The sequence below is a fragment of the Anopheles marshallii genome, chromosome 3, assembly GCF_943734725.1.
Source record: "Anopheles marshallii chromosome 3, idAnoMarsDA_429_01, whole genome shotgun sequence".
Lineage (NCBI taxonomy): Eukaryota > Metazoa > Arthropoda > Insecta > Diptera > Culicidae > Anopheles > Anopheles marshallii.
This window is the reverse complement of record NC_071327.1, coordinates 75,733,301-75,750,639: the sequence shown is the minus strand read 5'-3', so window position 1 is coordinate 75,750,639 and position 17,339 is coordinate 75,733,301. Positions and strand designations below refer to the sequence as shown.

The 17,339-nt window shown below is 45.6% G+C and overlaps 4 protein-coding genes and 1 pseudogene across 5 annotated transcripts in view; all 5 read left to right on the top strand.

Annotated features, from left to right (window-relative positions):
- LOC128716287 (kazrin) overlaps nucleotides 1-4,428 on the top strand; it is a 32,053-nt gene extending 27,625 nt beyond the window's left edge. The window contains exons 12-13 of the mRNA XM_053811208.1: nucleotides 3,178-3,201; nucleotides 3,991-4,428. Of these exons, the coding sequence (XP_053667183.1) occupies nucleotides 3,178-3,201; nucleotides 3,991-4,428 (462 nt within the window). The remainder of the gene's footprint in view (nucleotides 1-3,177; nucleotides 3,202-3,990) is intronic.
- A 4,195-nt stretch (nucleotides 4,429-8,623) lies between these two features.
- On the top strand, nucleotides 8,624-10,113 carry LOC128714003 (dnaJ homolog subfamily C member 22). 2 transcript variants are annotated; one of them, XM_053808877.1, is made up of 4 exons: nucleotides 8,624-8,644; nucleotides 8,728-9,298; nucleotides 9,361-9,565; nucleotides 9,636-10,113. In XM_053808877.1, exons 1-4 carry the CDS (start codon nucleotides 8,624-8,626, stop codon nucleotides 10,111-10,113), a joined length of 1,275 nt encoding a protein of 424 aa, XP_053664852.1. The 2 variants fall into 2 exon arrangements, with proteins under 2 accessions (XP_053664852.1, XP_053664853.1); XM_053808878.1 differs by having other exon boundaries at nucleotides 8,624-8,647; nucleotides 8,734-9,298.
- A 507-nt stretch (nucleotides 10,114-10,620) lies between these two features.
- Nucleotides 10,621-12,428, top strand: LOC128713772 (apyrase-like). Its single transcript, XM_053808639.1, has 3 exons — nucleotides 10,621-10,989; nucleotides 11,054-11,903; nucleotides 11,974-12,428. Exons 1-3 carry the CDS (start codon nucleotides 10,621-10,623, stop codon nucleotides 12,426-12,428), a joined length of 1,674 nt encoding a protein of 557 aa, XP_053664614.1.
- A 788-nt stretch (nucleotides 12,429-13,216) lies between these two features.
- Nucleotides 13,217-15,042, top strand: LOC128713167 (apyrase-like). Its single transcript, XM_053808028.1, has 3 exons — nucleotides 13,217-13,591; nucleotides 13,657-14,506; nucleotides 14,591-15,042. Exons 1-3 carry the CDS (start codon nucleotides 13,217-13,219, stop codon nucleotides 15,040-15,042), a joined length of 1,677 nt encoding a protein of 558 aa, XP_053664003.1.
- Nucleotides 15,043-15,953: 911 nt separating this feature from the next.
- LOC128714573 (chymotrypsin-2-like) lies at nucleotides 15,954-16,921 on the top strand (annotated as a pseudogene).
- Nucleotides 16,922-17,339: the final 418 nt, after the last annotated feature.

Below are 17,339 nucleotides of genomic sequence, written 5' to 3'. Positions count from 1 at the left end.
ATTTTCAACAAAGTTTTATTAAATAAAGTCCATGCTATGTTATGACATTCAATATTTAACTAAGATTCTTCATACTTGGATATTTCAATAAGGACAGTCGGACCGTATTGCTTACAACTAATGGGGTAGCTTAATCTAAGATACAATTCACAATCGTTTGAAGACATTTCCTTCTCCAAACAGTGAAAGGTCACCTTACCCCGGGTGTACTCGGCCGTATTCTTGGATATTTGATATAAACGAATTTAATCAATGATGGATTTAAATAAGCATCATTATAAGCATTCTCCCTCAAACTGGTCAGCTACTCTTGATCATCCTTGCTCAATGTTTTGTTTCTTTCAAGTCACCACAATCACCTAATAATGTGCTCGTAAACCTCTGTTATATAAACCTGCTCGTGTGGTTCAATCTAACGTAACTGCAACCGAGATCCATTCCCAGGAAGTTTCCGCACAGTTTGTGCTGTATAGTGAACCTGAAATTCAGTCCGACTCCACCATCCAGGAGAAACACCACCGAGCTGCACCTTTTTGAACCTTCCGTGACTGCTTGAATATGCAATTGATGCGCTTGGTTTTGTAGTGCCCTGGGCAGGAAAACTGGACCATGACACATAATACAAACGATAGAATTGCTTCTGCCCGTTACGAGCAGAGGGAATCCATTAGACATGAGCATCCTTGCGAGATGGCATTGGTTAAGGGCATACCACGAATTGCCCATCAGAATTGACTTGTTCTGGGCTGTGGTTGAAGAAGTGCAAGTGAAACCTTGGCCAGCGGGTGGACCAGATTAGCTGGGACATCTGGGTTGTATCAGAGCAAAAGCAGACAGTTAAGCACTTCACCTTGCATGGAGAGAAACATTGAAACGAGTTCATTAAGCTTGCTGGACGTCTAGCAGGTTTAAGCATGCTTTTGAAGTAAGTAAACGCTTACAATAAACAAAGGACAAGTAAACTCTTAAATCCTTAACTACCTGGAATACTCTTCCATAGATTTTGCTGCTTCTAAAAACACACAAAATAAAGCATTTTCCACACCATTAGTATTATCCTTGAAGGGAATATCATCGATACTTGACTCTTATTCTCGTGCCTCGTGTACGCTCGAATGCGAACATGAAGCTTCATTAGATCAAAAGCGGCCTATCAATCAACTGGAATCGAATCCATTTTGCATAATGAGAGCGAGCCCGAGCGGTGTCGGGGTGTCCTTCCTTGACATTTTGTTTACCGCCGTCCGTTGCTGAGGACCGCTCGTGTGCTGTTGCCCAACACGCCAACAATAGCACCGTGCCGTTTGTTCTTTATCACTGTGCGAACAGATAATTTGCATCCCATTACGATGAAGCGAAGTGTTTCTTCATGATCACCATAAAGCCATTAGATTGAGTAGCTCGTTCTCGTAAGCTGCTGCGGTTCCGACTGGCGAAGATTCCGTTGTGGTCAGGATGTTCAGGATACTGCACAACAACAGCATTAAAGGCAGTGTTTATCTTATGTACATTACGAAGACACGCATTTGTGGTTTAATATGGCGGGGTTTTCGTGCAACGGAAACTATGCACAGTTTGTATGCAATCTCGATCCGGTTCCTCTCGGTCTTCGCGTGGAAACAAACCGTAACACACTTAAAGGTGTTACTAAATTAAATTTAATGCATCTAGCGCATCGGTACCGGGTCGCTTTTATTTTATGTTCATCATCCTTATCTATCCAGTGTCCTGTCCGGTCCGGGCAGCATATGATTAAAACACTCACTGCCGCTGCACAGTTACCGTGCCCTTGTCACAGCAAAAAAGAGACGAAAATACCACCAGCGGTTAAAATTCTTCTCCCCTCGGCACAGGGTGGAAAACGTGTGCAAATGAGCTTCGTGTTGCAGCACGTGGCATTAAAATGTCTCCTCTCGGCGTGGTATACGTGTGTTGCGCTTTATCGTCGTTATACACGAAACCGTTTCCCCTCGCAAATGTAAACCTTCTTCCGATGGTTCCACTGATTGGATGAACCATTTTTCAGCTGGGCTAACAAGAATGGTTGAGTGTAAAAGAAGGCACATAAAACAAAATGAAGAGCAGCGAGGACACTTTCCCATCCGGGGGGGATGAGGGAAAAAAACGTAAATACAAACGGTAAACACTTGAGGAACGTGATTTTCCCATTATGTTGCGTCTTAGCAGTGAAAATAGCAAGGTTCGGTGTGTGGCCACTCGTTTTGGGACGATTTTCTCATGTACAGCTGATGCAATAATAGAGGAGATGGTGGATAAAAGTCTAAGGAAAGGTTTGTAAAAATGAAGTATGATGTAATTTTTTAAAACACTTCACTCTTTGCGATTTGTTGGATAATTAAACAAAAGTCAAAGAAAATGGCTCATGTTGTAATATTTCGTACGGAAAAAAATCCATTTCAATGTTCCTTCCGTTCAACGTGTTTGAAGAAAGTTTGCTCATATCTTGGCGACCTTTGAACGATACAACTACTATATTTTACAACTCAAACGAGCTCACTTACTACTTGATCGCGATGAGCGATCTGTCTCACGCTCACCGCTCAACGTGCAGAGAGCGAGCGCTTCGATCAGTTCATTAAAAAAAGGCTACTAGACCCAACACAATATGTGTAAACTTATTGCATACTTTTCGGGCGTAATCAGAATCTTCCCACTAGCAGCATATTCCAAGAACAAACAAGTGGTGAGTGTATAACAATTCAATGAAAAGAAAGGAAAGTGAGGCCACTCAACAAAAGATTTGTAATGCAAATTATGTAAATCGTTCGGTTAAAAACATTTTCACCTTCCGACAGCAAACTAAGGGCATTTTGGTTCTACAATAGATGGTGTTTTTATTTTCGTCGTTATAATTCTTCGCATGTATTTTTCCCGTTAAGCACTTATGTAGTATCCAGAAAATAGTCGCCCAGCTTTAGCTCGAGCACCTGTATCAAAGATACCTCGTTCAAACTCAATAATTTCTATCTCTTATTCCACCGTAATACACCCTCCCTCTCGTTGCGCAACCCCCGTCTCCGTACGTTAACAACCCGGAAATGTCTTCTGTGCATGCATGCGACCCTATTCTTCCTATCTCTGGCCAACTTCGGACCGACACCGGTGACTGTTTCGTTCGTCGTGTTGAACTCGAACCCAAACACTGCAACACAACAGTTTGCCGCCTGGAAAGGATCACAGGTACAGTAAAATGCAACAACGGAAACGTTCTAGGGTGGGGCGTTGTCTCTTCCCAACAGCAACAACAGTGCCGGCATTCGGGTGTTTGGGGGATCTTTGGACCTGCTGACAAACAATTTGCATTTTCTTTTTCCCCCGGAACAAAGCATCTTGCGGGTGAACTTTTATCGGGGCCTTTTGCCCCGTTTTCGCATTCCGGTGAAGAAGTAAGGCAAGGTTGTATAAACGTTTCAATTGGACCGGGGTTTGGGACGAACCGGAAGAATGGACGGAACAGAAATCAAGCTTCCGCCCTACCGTCATCATTAGTCGAACGGAGGCGAACTTGTAAATTTAATTGTTGTAATGAACTGTGGTCCAAGTGAAAAGTTAGACAAGTTTTGCCGCAGAATGAAGTAATTGGATCAATTTGTATGCACATTTTGATTGCATGGTGCAGCAGTCAGCAGTCGCAAAAAGCGGTTTATTCAGTTTTACAGTGTCAGTTATGCAACGACCTGTTTTCTAGAAAATCATTCCTGTAACTGATAGATTAGTATTTTCTATTTACAATAAAGTTGTTATTTAAATGAAGGTTTTATAGGAATTAGTTTGTTGAAGATTTGATAACTTTAAAAATAACTGCATGCATAGTAAACCTACTTTGAATAGCGGTTTGCATAACTTTAGGAGTTTCAAATACATTAGTGCAATGTTTAGATATTTCTTTTTGTGGAGAAAAATCCCCATTAGTCAATGAACAGCTACATTAAATAAAAACCATTTCATCGTTCGCTTACAACATTGCAGGGTTCGCTCACTAAAGCGTTCCGGATGAGCTCCAACTACAAGCCGCGGGGCAGCAACGGTGGCGGCAGTGGTGCCGGTTCCGACAAGAACAGTGTCTACAGCTCGACCTCACCGACACCGTCGTTCAGCAGCAGCGAGGGAGGTATCTACGCCACGGTCGGTTCCCTGCAGAGCCATCCGGCATTCTTCCACCATCTGCCACCGCCAACATCCGCACCGCCCCCCATACCCGGCGTCCCATCATCCGTTGGGTTGCGATCGATCGAATCGATGCCCGCGCCGGGACCGTCGCTCGAACGGGCCAGTACCATCGCCAACAATCGGGTCAGTGCACCGCCGATGGATAGTGGCCATGCAACACTGCCAAAGTATGCGCAACACCGACGGGTCAAGAGTATCAGCGACATTGAGATACCGTCCGTTGGGCCAGTGGGATAGTGTGCGGGATTGGAATCGGGATGGCAGACGGAAGCGAACGGTATTTAAGTTAATCATTTTTGTTTGACCGATGACAATTTCCGGCATTCTTTTAGTTATTTTGTTTGATTTAATTGCATCACTTTAAACACCCCGCTGAGAGGGAATTGGTCGGTTAAATAGTACTAAACGGCACGCCAGCGTTACTTCGCCCCCAGTAAAATCCCCAGGGGACCGTGCCAGAAATGGTACTGAAAACTCGATTGAAAGCTGGACCACACATTCAAACCCTTTAGCCACAATCGAATCGGGACACCCTGCGGGATGGTTTTGGAAGGATTCGCCGTCGTTTGAGGATGACTTTCGTCATCGCTTGGTGCAGAAAGTCCGGTGCAGCTTTCGCGGTTAACCACAAACCCATCAACGTTTTGTCAACGCAACCCGTCTGGTTGAAGTTTGGTGGCTTCCACCGGGTGCTAACTTCATGAAATGGGACGGTTTTGCTGTCAATTTCCTTCTTTTTCGGCCCATGCTCAGCACCAGAAGCTGGAGATGCCTCAGTACGATATTCTCGTTAATGATAATTTAATGTGTTTCTATTTTATTATTTATTTGCTCAAAATGTAACCGAACGCCATTAAAGTAGATAGCGATTCTAATTCGAAACATTTCTAGAATTTGCTAGTGGCTAGTGGCCATTTCATCCAAAGCACTCTGAATTTCGATAAAGTGATTTTGCAACCAATTATAATCATTCCGCCCGATTTCCGCGAAGAAGCTGCTGGACCTGGGATGGCCAGGAGCTTAACCATTCGCTCCCATTACATTCCGGTGTTACGGTCGATCGATCGGCACCATTAATAAACCTGCATGCACCAATTAGACCGGCGTGCGTTAATTTGAATTTACTGCGCTCGAATCGATTGCGGTTGTTCGGAGTGCAGATTTCGCTAATGATATCCGACCGGGGCCGGAGGAGGCAGCTATGAAACCGAATCGCTATCGACCACCAATTTCCGTGCCGGGCATTTTTCGCCCGGTAGTTGTATCTTATCCAATTGGTGCTATTTAGTTTCGCCCGTATATGGCCGACAGTGTGCAATCGAGTTGTAGCCGTAATCCAAAGGGATGCAGCAAAATGGGAGGCATCCAGTTAGCTTTACTTGCTTATTTTCCCTTTATTTAATTCCATACGTTAATTCATTTCGTTAGATAGTTTATTTATGCGCTACATGATAGGAATCATTTATCACTCCGGTATGTTACCGATTTAATCCAAACCATCGATAGTCTCGCATTCTATGAAGCCGTTCGTTTACGGTGAACGAACCTTTTGTAATGCTAATGCGTTCGCAATCATCATTATCGGGGCAAAAGGTGACAAAGGACAGAACATGTTTTCGAACGGTATACATAATGCTGTTCAACATATCATCGCGCTGACAGTTCGGATGGATGGAGCAAGATTGCAAACGCCGATACGTAATGCTACAAATCATACTAATTTCGATGATTCCATTTCCGAGCGATGGTGGTGATGAGTGAAATTCCATTTTCCACGAATCAAAAGATAGATTAGGCACACCTGTTTGCTCACCTTTAGTTATCTTACGGCATCGACCGTTTGAGTACATTGAAGCAAAGTAACCAGGAATAGTAAGCGAGCGAGATAATCAATACTACAAAAAGAAATGAAACAAACGCTGTAACAATTCCGATGATATCTAAAGTGCTGTTTGTTCATCACAATTTCATCGTCTCATCCACGTACACGTGCATCTCCGATAGCTCCGAAGTGTACCAGGGTGCGACAAAAATTAGCGGCTCAAAACAAACGGTTCGAAGTTGGAGGGCAAATAGTAAAAAACCGGAACGAGAAACGAGAAACGACACAAGTATTCCAAATTATAGGTAAAAGTACTGCGGAAAAGCGTGAAATTCGACGGCAACTTTGGTCGTCGTGTATTTATTGAGAACTCTATTTTGTAGTCATATAAAACTCACTTATCGACGTAAAAAAAAAATTATTATCTCCCTTTCTTAACCATACAAATCGAATATGAGAAGGCATTGCAAATAAAGCAGGTTTAAAAATAAACAATTCGTTCTTGAATATGTTTGAAGCTTTGATCGAAAAGAAGAGTTATTGTTTTTCATTGTTATGACCATGCACACAATAAATCCGAAACAAGCAGTTATGTAGAATATATAAAATGAGTGTTTAAATATATTTAAAAACGTTATTCATTTCCATTCACGTCTACGGATTCCATTTCATGAACACGTTGCATGAGTACACTACTGCCATCTAGCGGCGAATAGCGAAAACTCAAATTGAATGCTGCAGTGTTGCCAGTAATACAGGGTTTTTTTGCTGTTTTACCTGCACCAAAACAGGCGCTTAAGCCTACCACAAACGAGGTCATAGTAATTTTTTTTATTGAATTTTGTGAACCGGACAAATATTTTTTGTGTAGAATGAGCAGTTGCTAATACAATTCTGTAGTACCAATTCTTTAAGTATTTGTTTTTTTTTTATTGTGTAATCAATATTATTTATAAAAATACTTTCATAAGAATAAGCTTCTATTTTCAAATTAATTTTATAATGTTATTTATATCACAACGCATATAATAAGCTATTTATTACCATGAAAGTTAACAAACATACCGAAAATACTATGCATTTTGTGTTATTTTAGCGGCGGAAGCTACACTCGTTTACACTCACCTTTATGCTCTCGCAGTCAGCCGCACAACGCTACACCGCATCATCGTAGGTCAAGACTCTCTCTCGCTGGCGATCGCGAACGGACGCACTTTCATCTCAGTGGCTGAAGATCATCTGTCCGACGCTGCAAGCGCACCGCATTCGATCGTTAAATGCAGTTGTAGAACGATTTGTAACTCGTTCGTGTGGTTTAGAACGCTTTTCATTAAACACGGTTAAGTTAAACCCTCTGCAGGAAAAAGAAACGTAAAGGTAAGCATAGATGTGCCGTGAAACCATCTTCTACACTTTCATAAAACTCGGCAATGTTGCTGTTGGTGAGTGAGTGGTGCTTTGCTTCTACCAACGAATGCGTGAGCGTGTGGCGCGGCGCGTAACGGGACTTTCTTCCGCCACATTGCCCACAAAGCACATACCTGAAGGCGGACGGACGGGCGAAGCATAAGACGAAACAAGACCGTGCAAGTGAGTGTTATTGTTGGTGGTTGGAACGAGAATCCAGCTCCGTCTGTCGTCATCAGCATCATCATCATCATCTCGATCGTTCGGGTGTAGTAAAAATATTACCCTGCCGGATGTGAACCAAACAAAACGGGAAGAAAAACCACAGTAAAGAAACTATTTTTCGTTACGGTTCGCCCTTGGAAGTAATGGATTTGATGTGTGTATAGAGTGTGGACAATATACCGTGGAACTTATTTTCCAAACCGTACTGCAGGTGGTGTAATGTATTGTTTTAATATCGTAACGCTGTAACTAATGGTCAAAGCAAACCTCACCTCCACAACGTGTCGTTGCTGTTCTTCGGTGCTAACAATCGGGGTGACATACTTCGCGCGTAAAAAAAAACGGTTATAGAGTCCGTTCTCCAGTGAAAGTTGTGAATTGATACAGTGCTGGAGTTGTGCTCATTTTCAAATACCGGAGTAAAATAACTGCTCAGAATCTAGGTGAAGAACGCCGATGTGCTTACTAGTCTACACTTTTGGAAGTTGTTTTTCAACTTGCACCAAGTGGCTGGACATAATTGAAACGGAGTGGCCCTTTTATCGATTGCTGGACGCGTGACGCGTGTTTCGTAGCGAAAAGAGAAAATTATGCTATCAAACTGTACCGCAACCAACCCCAGCTGCGACGATGTTTACGCACGTGCATTATTCGCAAACGGCTGTGCTGACCATTGGAACACTGACGTGTACCCGGGGAGTGTTGCTGCTATTCACTACAACACGATCGGATGCAGTTGATACAAGCCCGAGGCACGTTTCGCTTGACGAAAGTGGGTTGTCTTGAGACTGAACATTTGGATACTGCATAGTGGAGTGTGTTTTTTCCCCCTAAACTATGTCCAGCAATTCCTCCAATTTCTCCTGATATAGCAGCAGCAATTTAATGAGAAGTTCCAATATCCGGCAGGTTTGCAAATTCAGTAAATCTCATGATTAACAGTTAAGATCTTTTTTCTAATAAAACCATCAGTGTGGGATGTATCAACCCGAAGATTTGGTAATATTGCAAGTTGAAGTGATTTCTAAGAATTGTTTCCCATCATAAGAATATTTAATCTCATCCGATTTTTTTCTTTTCAGCCTCACCAAACTCCCAACATGGGTGAAAAATTGTCCCCCAGCCCGGTGGCAGCTGCCGAAACGGGCAGCACCAAGCACACGAAAGACAAGCCCAAGCAACGGCGTAACAGCAAGGAAGAAAAACAAACGTCCTCCTCTTCGAAGAAAACACTGAAATGGCAACCACCACTGCAAGATGGCGATCAGCAGGAACGTAAATCCGTCCTGACTGCGTACGTACTGTGGCTGTTTGGCGGTGTGTTCGGTGTGCACCATTTCTACCTGCGCCAAGACCGACGGGCATTCATCTGGTGGAGTACGTTGGGCTACTTCGGCATCGGATGGTTGGCGGAGATACTGCAGATACCGTCCATGGTGCGGGATGCAAACGACGATCCACGGTTTGTGCAGGAGTTCAACGCGAAGCTGCGCACGAACCGGAAGCCACCGTTTTCCACCGGACGCTTTCTGCTGGCGATCATGATCGGGTACTGGTGGGGTCAGATGATCATGATTGCGATACCGCAGGCCGTGTTTTTCGGCATCGATTGGGGCTTTCTGCACTGGCTCATCCCGTTCGGTGTAGCTTTAGGTGGGTTTAGAATTATCCCTCTGCAAGGACGTGTTTTAAGCTGGTTGTTTATCCACCAACAGGTGTGTGGACGGTGGGCAATATGGGGCGAGAGAAGGGAGTCTTCTGGCACTGTCTGCTAGTATCGTACGCTTCGTATCTGTCCCGGTACTTTGTGATGGATGAAGCGTACTGGTTTACGACGATGGCTTTCTGCAGTGCGCTAGCGTTCGATCACTTCTCCAAGGAATGGAACCTGGAAGTACCCAAGAGGAAGCGTCTTGCCAGGTGAGAAGTGTTAAAACAGCCATTTCAAACAAATCTTTTGCTCAACAACTTTCATCGATTCGTTTTGCAGCCGACTAGCCACATTAAGTGCAGCCGCCGTTATCTATCTGGCCCTGTGGGGTTGCTTCGTCTACTTCAACGGTACCATCACGGACAGCGAGGGCGATGAGGTTCCGGTACACGAGGCGCTGTACAACTTCCTCAAGTCACCCTGGTGGACGGACCTGAAGCAAACGCTCTACGATACGGTACAGTTCGCAAAGCATCACGGCTGGGCGGAGGTTTGGAAGCAAATCATCGACTCGATGGATGCGGACGGTGAGCAGAACGCGTACAGGGTGCTGGGCATCAGTGCGACCGCTTCGCAGAACGAAATCAACACGCTGTGCCGCAACCTGTCGAAGGAATCGCACCCGGATAAGGTGAAGGATGAAAGTAAGCGCCGTGCGGCGGAGGAACGCTTCATGGAGATACAGCAGGCGTGCGAGGTGCTGAGCAAGACACGCAGGAAGCGTCGCCAGCGAAACAAAAAATCCGATGAGCTGTAGGAAGGGTGATACGATGCTGGGAGCGATGTAAATAGTTAGCAGCAGTCTGAGGAACTCACTCCATACAGATCTGTACCGCAGTGTGACTGACAATTAATAAACTATTATGTTATTCGACTATTGGATGAGTTCTAATTAATTTTCTTATTAAAAAGGCAGAGGAGAATGAAATTTCCAGGATTTCATACCCATATCCATATTTTGGACTGATAACATACGCAGTAATACCAAACCAGGAGAACCTCAAGAGAACTCTAAATGTAAGAGGTAACTAGCAAACACTTCATCAGCATTATCATAAACGAAACGTTATCAGACAGATGTGTCGATGAAGAAAAATCCAATTGCAAATTATTCCTGGCAGATATCTACCTGGACGTCATTCACCTAGCCACTATCTCAATATACCTGTCCCGCATTATGACCATCCCTGAAACAGGTACCCGCAGTAGGGGCATATCGTTACCATTTCAGTCAGTTCTTCGCAGCCAATCGAACCGTACAGCAATGGGTGTGAAGCTGCACTGCAAGCTGCTAAGTCTCTTGGGGTTGGCATTGGTGCCACTGCTGACTTCAGCCAACACTACCACTGGTGACCTGTTTCCACTTTCGATCATTCACATCAACGATATACACGCACACTGGGAGGAAATCGATACGGCCAGCGTGACCTGTGATCCGAAACGGGACGCAGCTGCCGATCAGTGTTTGGGCGGGTATGCACGAACGGTTACGGTTGTGAAACGGTTGCTGCAGGACCGCACGAATCCCGTCTACCTGAACATCGGTGATAACTTCCAGGGTACGCTATGGTACAACATACATCGGTGGAATGCAACCGCCTTCTTCCTCAATTTGCTCCCAGCGGATGCTGTGGTAAGTTGCGTTGTTAGACGCAGGTTCGTTGGCCATCAATGTACAACACTTCACTACCTTTCAGACCGTTGGAAATCATGAGTTTGATGATGGAATTGCTGGTGTCGTCCCGTTCTTGGAAGCTCTCAAGTCACCCGTTCTGTTGGTTAACGTGGACAACTCGAAGGAACCATCCTTCAGCAAGTTCCGTCCATCGATGGTACTAGAGCGTGCGGGACGAAAAATTGGACTGATCGGTGTCATTCTCCGCACCACGTACAACATGGCGGACACCGGAGCGCTTGTGTTTGAAGATGAAGCGGACACTGTACGGAAGGAGGCGGATCGACTTGCGGCCGAAGGTGTAGACATTGTGATCGTCCTATCGCACTGTGGACTCGACGTGGACCACATCATTGCGGCGAATGCCGGCCCGAACGTGGACATTATTGTTGGTGGACATTCGCACAGCTTCCTGTACACGGGACAGAACGATAACATTCCGATGACGCCTGCTTCCGAGTATCCCACCGTCATCACGCAACCCGATGGACACCGCGTGTTGGTCGTACAGGCATCGGCCTACACAAAGTTGGTGGGTGACATCGTGCTGCACTTCGATGAGCAGGGTATCATACAGCAGTGGGAAGGCAATCCGATCTTTCTTTCGAATGAAATTGTTCCCGATGCAGACATAATGGATGCCATCGTGCCGTGGAAGGTAGCGATTGATGCGGTCGGTGAGCGCACGATCGGTTCGACCGCGGTCGATCTGCTCAAACCACCGTGCAACTTTGGCGAGTGTATTCTGGGCAATTTGATTGCCGACTCGATGGTGGAAGCGTTTGTACCAATGGCGGAACCGGGACAATGGACGTATGCGTCGATCGCGGCGATTGCCGTTGGACGTATCCGACAAAGTCTCGTTCCAGGAGGTAGGTGTACCAACACGACCCAATGCCCAGAGTGAACTGATTTCATTACATACTGCGTTAACTTCCACAGACATTTCCTTCAAGCATCTGATCGAAGTGCTTCCGTTCGAGAACCAACTGGTGTGCTACGATCTGCGCGGTGATCAGTTGGTCGGGCTGCTGGAACATGGTGCCGAGCTGTCTTGGGATGAGGATCGGTTCAATGCGAAGAATCTGATGCACGTTTCTGGTTTGCGTGTCGTCTACAACGTCACCAACCCGATCGGCCATCGAGTGCTCTCGGTAGACGCCTTATGTCAGGACTGTGCCGTTCCGAGTTACGCTTCGGTTGAGCTGTTCAAGATGTATCGCGTGGTAACCGTATCGTATCTGGCTGAGGGAGGTGATGGGTTCGAGATTTTCCCAAGATACGGAAAGAACAGGATCGTGGCTGCTATGGAGGATGTGCAGGCATTCGAAGATTACGTAAAACCACGATCACCTGTTGCACCCGTGCTGGAGGGACGTATTCAAATCTTCACCTAAAACACCTCCGTTCACGAAGGTTCGAAAGCAATAGAATAAAAGAAGAGTTCTTTCAAAGTTGAGCTACGTTCGAAACCACGTGCTTGAGTTGTAATTACATTCGTGATCGAAAGATGACTATGCGAGTGTTACACGTAAACGGTCTGTTTCTTGATTGAAGTTTATAATCCTCCATTATCTTGAAGACACCTATTCTCTCTAAACATGACATTTTGTCTCTTAAGTAGCTCTGTATCTTATCTGCTAACACCCTTCACCTAACCAATTGAAGACAATCGTCGTTATCTCGTGCCAAACGCGCTGATTATGATGATGATAATGATGTCCACAAAGACATCATCAATGGCTGTAGCTCCTCTCCTTCCATGTGTGAGATCTCTGAAGAAAGCCTCTCGATACCAGTAGTGGCTATCACCTGGAGAAAATAATTTTAATGTCGCAAAACTAATTTTACACCTATCAACTCTTCCCACTCTGAAAACCGTCGTAACATACGGTCGGTAAAACCGGAAATCTTAAGAGCGAATCAGCAAAAACAAACTTGGAAGCGGGGAATATCGAAGGCCCCCGGGGTGCCCAATACATTATCGCTCCCCGTTATTGAACGAGTTTGCAAAGAAACGGCTTACGCTCAGTTAAACCCCCCTACTACCTCCGCCCGATGAAGGGCATCCGAACGAAATCGAATTCGATGTCGGAATCTTTACCGCATTCGCTTGGGAAGTTCCCAGTTTCGCGGCAGATTTTGCACAGTGCGCACACACAACAGCATCGCGCTCTCCCACAGTATGGCGCACGGCCGCAAGCGGAGTTGTGTTCGGTGTTCGTTCCCACGGTTCGTGGTCATTTGCTTTTTTGCTGCACTAACAGTGTCGGTAGGCACGGGTCAAGAGCTGTTTCCACTGTCCATCGTGCACATTAACGATTTCCATGCGCGGTTCGAAGAGGTTAATGAGGCCAGTGTCACGTGTGATGGAAACGATGGGGAGAAGTGTGTCGGTGGGTACGCACGAACGGTGACAGTGGTGAAGCAGCTCCTCGCCGAGCGGCCCAATCCGATCTATCTGAATGCGGGTGATAACTTCCAGGGTACGCTCTGGTACAACATTCACCGGTGGAATGCAACTTGCGCGTTTCTCAACATGCTTCCGGCAGATGCGATGGTGGGTTTGGGGAGCGTGTAACTTGAGGCGCCAACTTATACAAGTGCTCTTATCTTCCCATTTAGACCATAGGGAACCATGAGTTTGATAATGGGGTGGAAGGAGTGGTACCGTTTCTGGAGTCGATCGAATCACCGGTTCTGCTGGTGAATGTGGACAACAGCAAGGAACCGGATTTTAACCGCTTCAACAAGAGTCTCGTGCTGGAGCGCTCCGGTCGCCGGATCGGTGTGATCGGTGTGATACTCAGCACGACCGACACCATCGCCAATACGGGTGATTTAATCTTCGAGGATGAGGTAGAAACGATCCGTGCCGAAGCGGAACATCTCACCACTCTGGGGTGCGACATCATCATCGTCCTCTCACACTGCGGCATTGATGTAGATCGTATAATAGCGGCCAATGCAGGACCGCTAGTGGACATAATCGTTGGGGGACATTCGCACAGCTTCCTGTACACCGGCGATCATCCTACCATTCCGATGACTCCCGTGTCCGAGTATCCCACAATCGTAGACCAACCAAACGGACATCGGGTGTTGATCGTGCAAGCATCCGCTTATACGAAGCTCGTGGGCGACATCATCCTGCACTTTGACGACCAAGGCATTATTCAACGCTGGGAAGGAAATCCTATCTATCTCAGCAATGATGTTGTGCCGGATCCGACCGTAGCCCAGGCACTGCTCCCGTGGAAAGAATCCGTAGATGAGGTAGGCAATCGTAAGATTGGCGCTACAGCAGTAGATCTGCAGAAAGCCACCTGTGGCTACGGGGAGTGTAACCTCGGCAGTCTAATAGCCGACTCCATGGTGGCCGCTTTCGTGCCGCGTGCCGAACCGGGCCAATGGACCTACGCTGCAGTGGCCGTACTGGCGGTGGGTGGCATTCGAGTTGGCCTGTTTCGCGGAGGTAAGTTGGACAGTGATCGTCTAAACAGGAATCCGCTATTCATATGTGCTCTCGTTTTGGGGTTTGGATCCTCTCTTCACGCAGATCTTGCCTTTAAAAACTTGATCGAAGTGTTGCCGTTTGAAAATGCGCTCGTGTGCTTCGACATGCGCGGTGATCATCTGATCGAGCTGATGGAGTACAGTGTGGAGAAGTCCTGGGATGAGGATCGCTTCAATGGGGCAAATATGCTGCAAGTGTCCGGTATGCGCGTGCTGTACAACGTTACCAACCCGATCGGGGAGCGTGTGCTGGCGCTGGATGTACTGTGTCACGATTGTGACGTGCCCAAGTACGAGCCGGTGGAACCGTTCCGGAAGTATCGTGTTATAACGAACTCGTTCCTGGCCGGCGGTGGTGATGGATTTACGGTGTTCGAGCGATACGGTCAGCGTAAGGTGACTGGACCAGTCGACATTGATGCGTTCGAGGCTTACGTACGGGATCGTTCGCCCGTGTTTCAGGGTTTGGATGGAAGGATTACGGTTTTGACGTAGTTTCTGCTAGTGACATTAGATAGGATAGCCAATAGAATCATATCGTATGGAATAATACTTCTTAGAAATACATAAAAAACGTTTGTGCGACTACTCTAACTAACGAGTATTCATCGTCTTTAAGCGATTAATTCATTCGTTCCTTTCGTAGCCATTCAATCACATACGAAAACAAGCTTATCGGCATCCAAATAAATAACTCAATTCATCACAATTGATTGGCGATAAGATGATTTATCACGCGCCCGTGGTGGCCACGCGAATGAATGAGAATCATGTCTGCCCTTCCGCGCGATTGTCGTTATTGTAATTGACGTATTCCATACGCACTGTATAACTCCTTATCACAGTTACGGTAAACTGCAAAGGGTTCAACACTGATCGGAACCATTTAAATGGATAACCGTACGAATTGAATGAGTGACTTAAGCGACGGTCGATAAGAATGCTTGTGATGGGGTAGTAAGTACGTAGAAGTAAAGAATTATGATACACTACATCGCCAAATGGGTGAAAGAGACCCGTAGAATCGAGCGATGGTACCGATCACAAAGATATGTTTTTCTTGTCTAAACAGTTTATAAATACTTCACAGGGATTTCAAGCACTTCACAAGTTCGAGAGATGAGATAATTCGAAAGGCATCGGTCACGTCCTCATGAAGAGTGCTACTGTTCTGGAGCCCGCTTAAATGTCGGCCAATGAGTGCGTCTTTAGGCGAAAGCCTCTTCAACTGGAATGATAACAGCTGTTTTCCGATTCTTGATCTCTTCCGAGTGCATCCTTGTTAGAAAAAGAAACTGATTAAGAATCTACTATCACCGATATCAATCGTAACCCAGAAAGATGAATACTTGGTGCGTTTGTTATGGTTCCGTAATACTTCAGATTAATGAAGACATGGTATAAATATGAATTGAAATTTGCCATCTAGACATTAGTTACATACCTGTTCTGTTGAAGCTTCCGTCATGAGGTCCTCCATAGTGTTCACACTGTGTACAGTGTTCTGTGTCGTCTCCGGTAAGAAGAGGATTTAATTGCTTGGTGTTCTTGAGGTTCGAAGCATCTAACCAGCCGTAAAACATTGTAAAACAGCTCATCCTATGCTGGACGTCGACAAGGAGAACAATCGAGTTGTAGGTGGTACCGATGCTGCTCCCGGTTCGGCTCCGTTCCAGGTTTCTCTGCAAAGCCTGTTTGGACATTCGTGCGGTGGTTCCATCATTGATCGCCAGTGGGTACTCACGGCAGCTCACTGTGTCCAACTAACAACGCCGAAGCTAATGAAAGTGCTCGTTGTACAAACCTTCTCAATGCCGGTGGCCAACGTTACACAGTGGAGAAGTTTTTCGTCCACAGTCGCTACAATAATCCCGCATTTCACAACGACATTGCATTGGTGAAGTTGAAATCAACACTACAGTTAAACGATCTTGTACAACCCATTGCTTACTCGGAGCGGGAACTGCCGGTAAATGCCACGCTGACGTTAACCGGTTGGGGATTACTATCTGCAGTTGGACCAACGACTAATAAGCTTCAAACGATCGATTTGAAGTATGTGCCTTATGAAGAATGTAAGCGTCTGCACAATAACAGTCCAAATGTCGACATTGGACATGTCTGCACATTGACCAAGAAAGGCGAGGGCGCATGTAACGTAAGTATTTGAGACTCTTTGTACTTAGACATCTCGTTCATGCAGCGATTTACCAACCCATTACAGGGTGATTCTGGTGGACCGCTCGTGTATGATGGAAAGCTTGTTGGTGTGGTGAACTTCGGTGTACCGTGTGCTCAGGGCTATCCGGATGCTTATGCCAGAGTGTCTTATTATCACGATTGGATTCGTACAACGATGGCCAATAATTCATAGATACTTCTTTAAATGATTATACCTTGATATGAATAAAGATATCTTAGCCCCTTCACAAACTACCAAACTTTGTAATACGCAAAATTAAAGGACGTTTACTTGGATCGACCTCTCCGCAAGATTCAAGCAAGGTTATGGTCTAGGAAGTATGTCGATAAACCGGAGACATTGGGCTATAAGTCACGCCATAGTATCCACTCTCATATTTGTCTTCAATAGTATCTGTCTCTTCTCCTAATTAATCATATATTCACCGAATGACAGTGCCGTACAGATTTCTATGCTGCACACTTTTTTTCCTAATCAAAATCTTAGCAATTACTCAGAATGTTGCGAACGAAGTTTAGTTTACACGAGTTCCAGAGATTATTCAATTCCTTACTCAGCAACCAATGCAACATTACTCATCTAGTTAAAG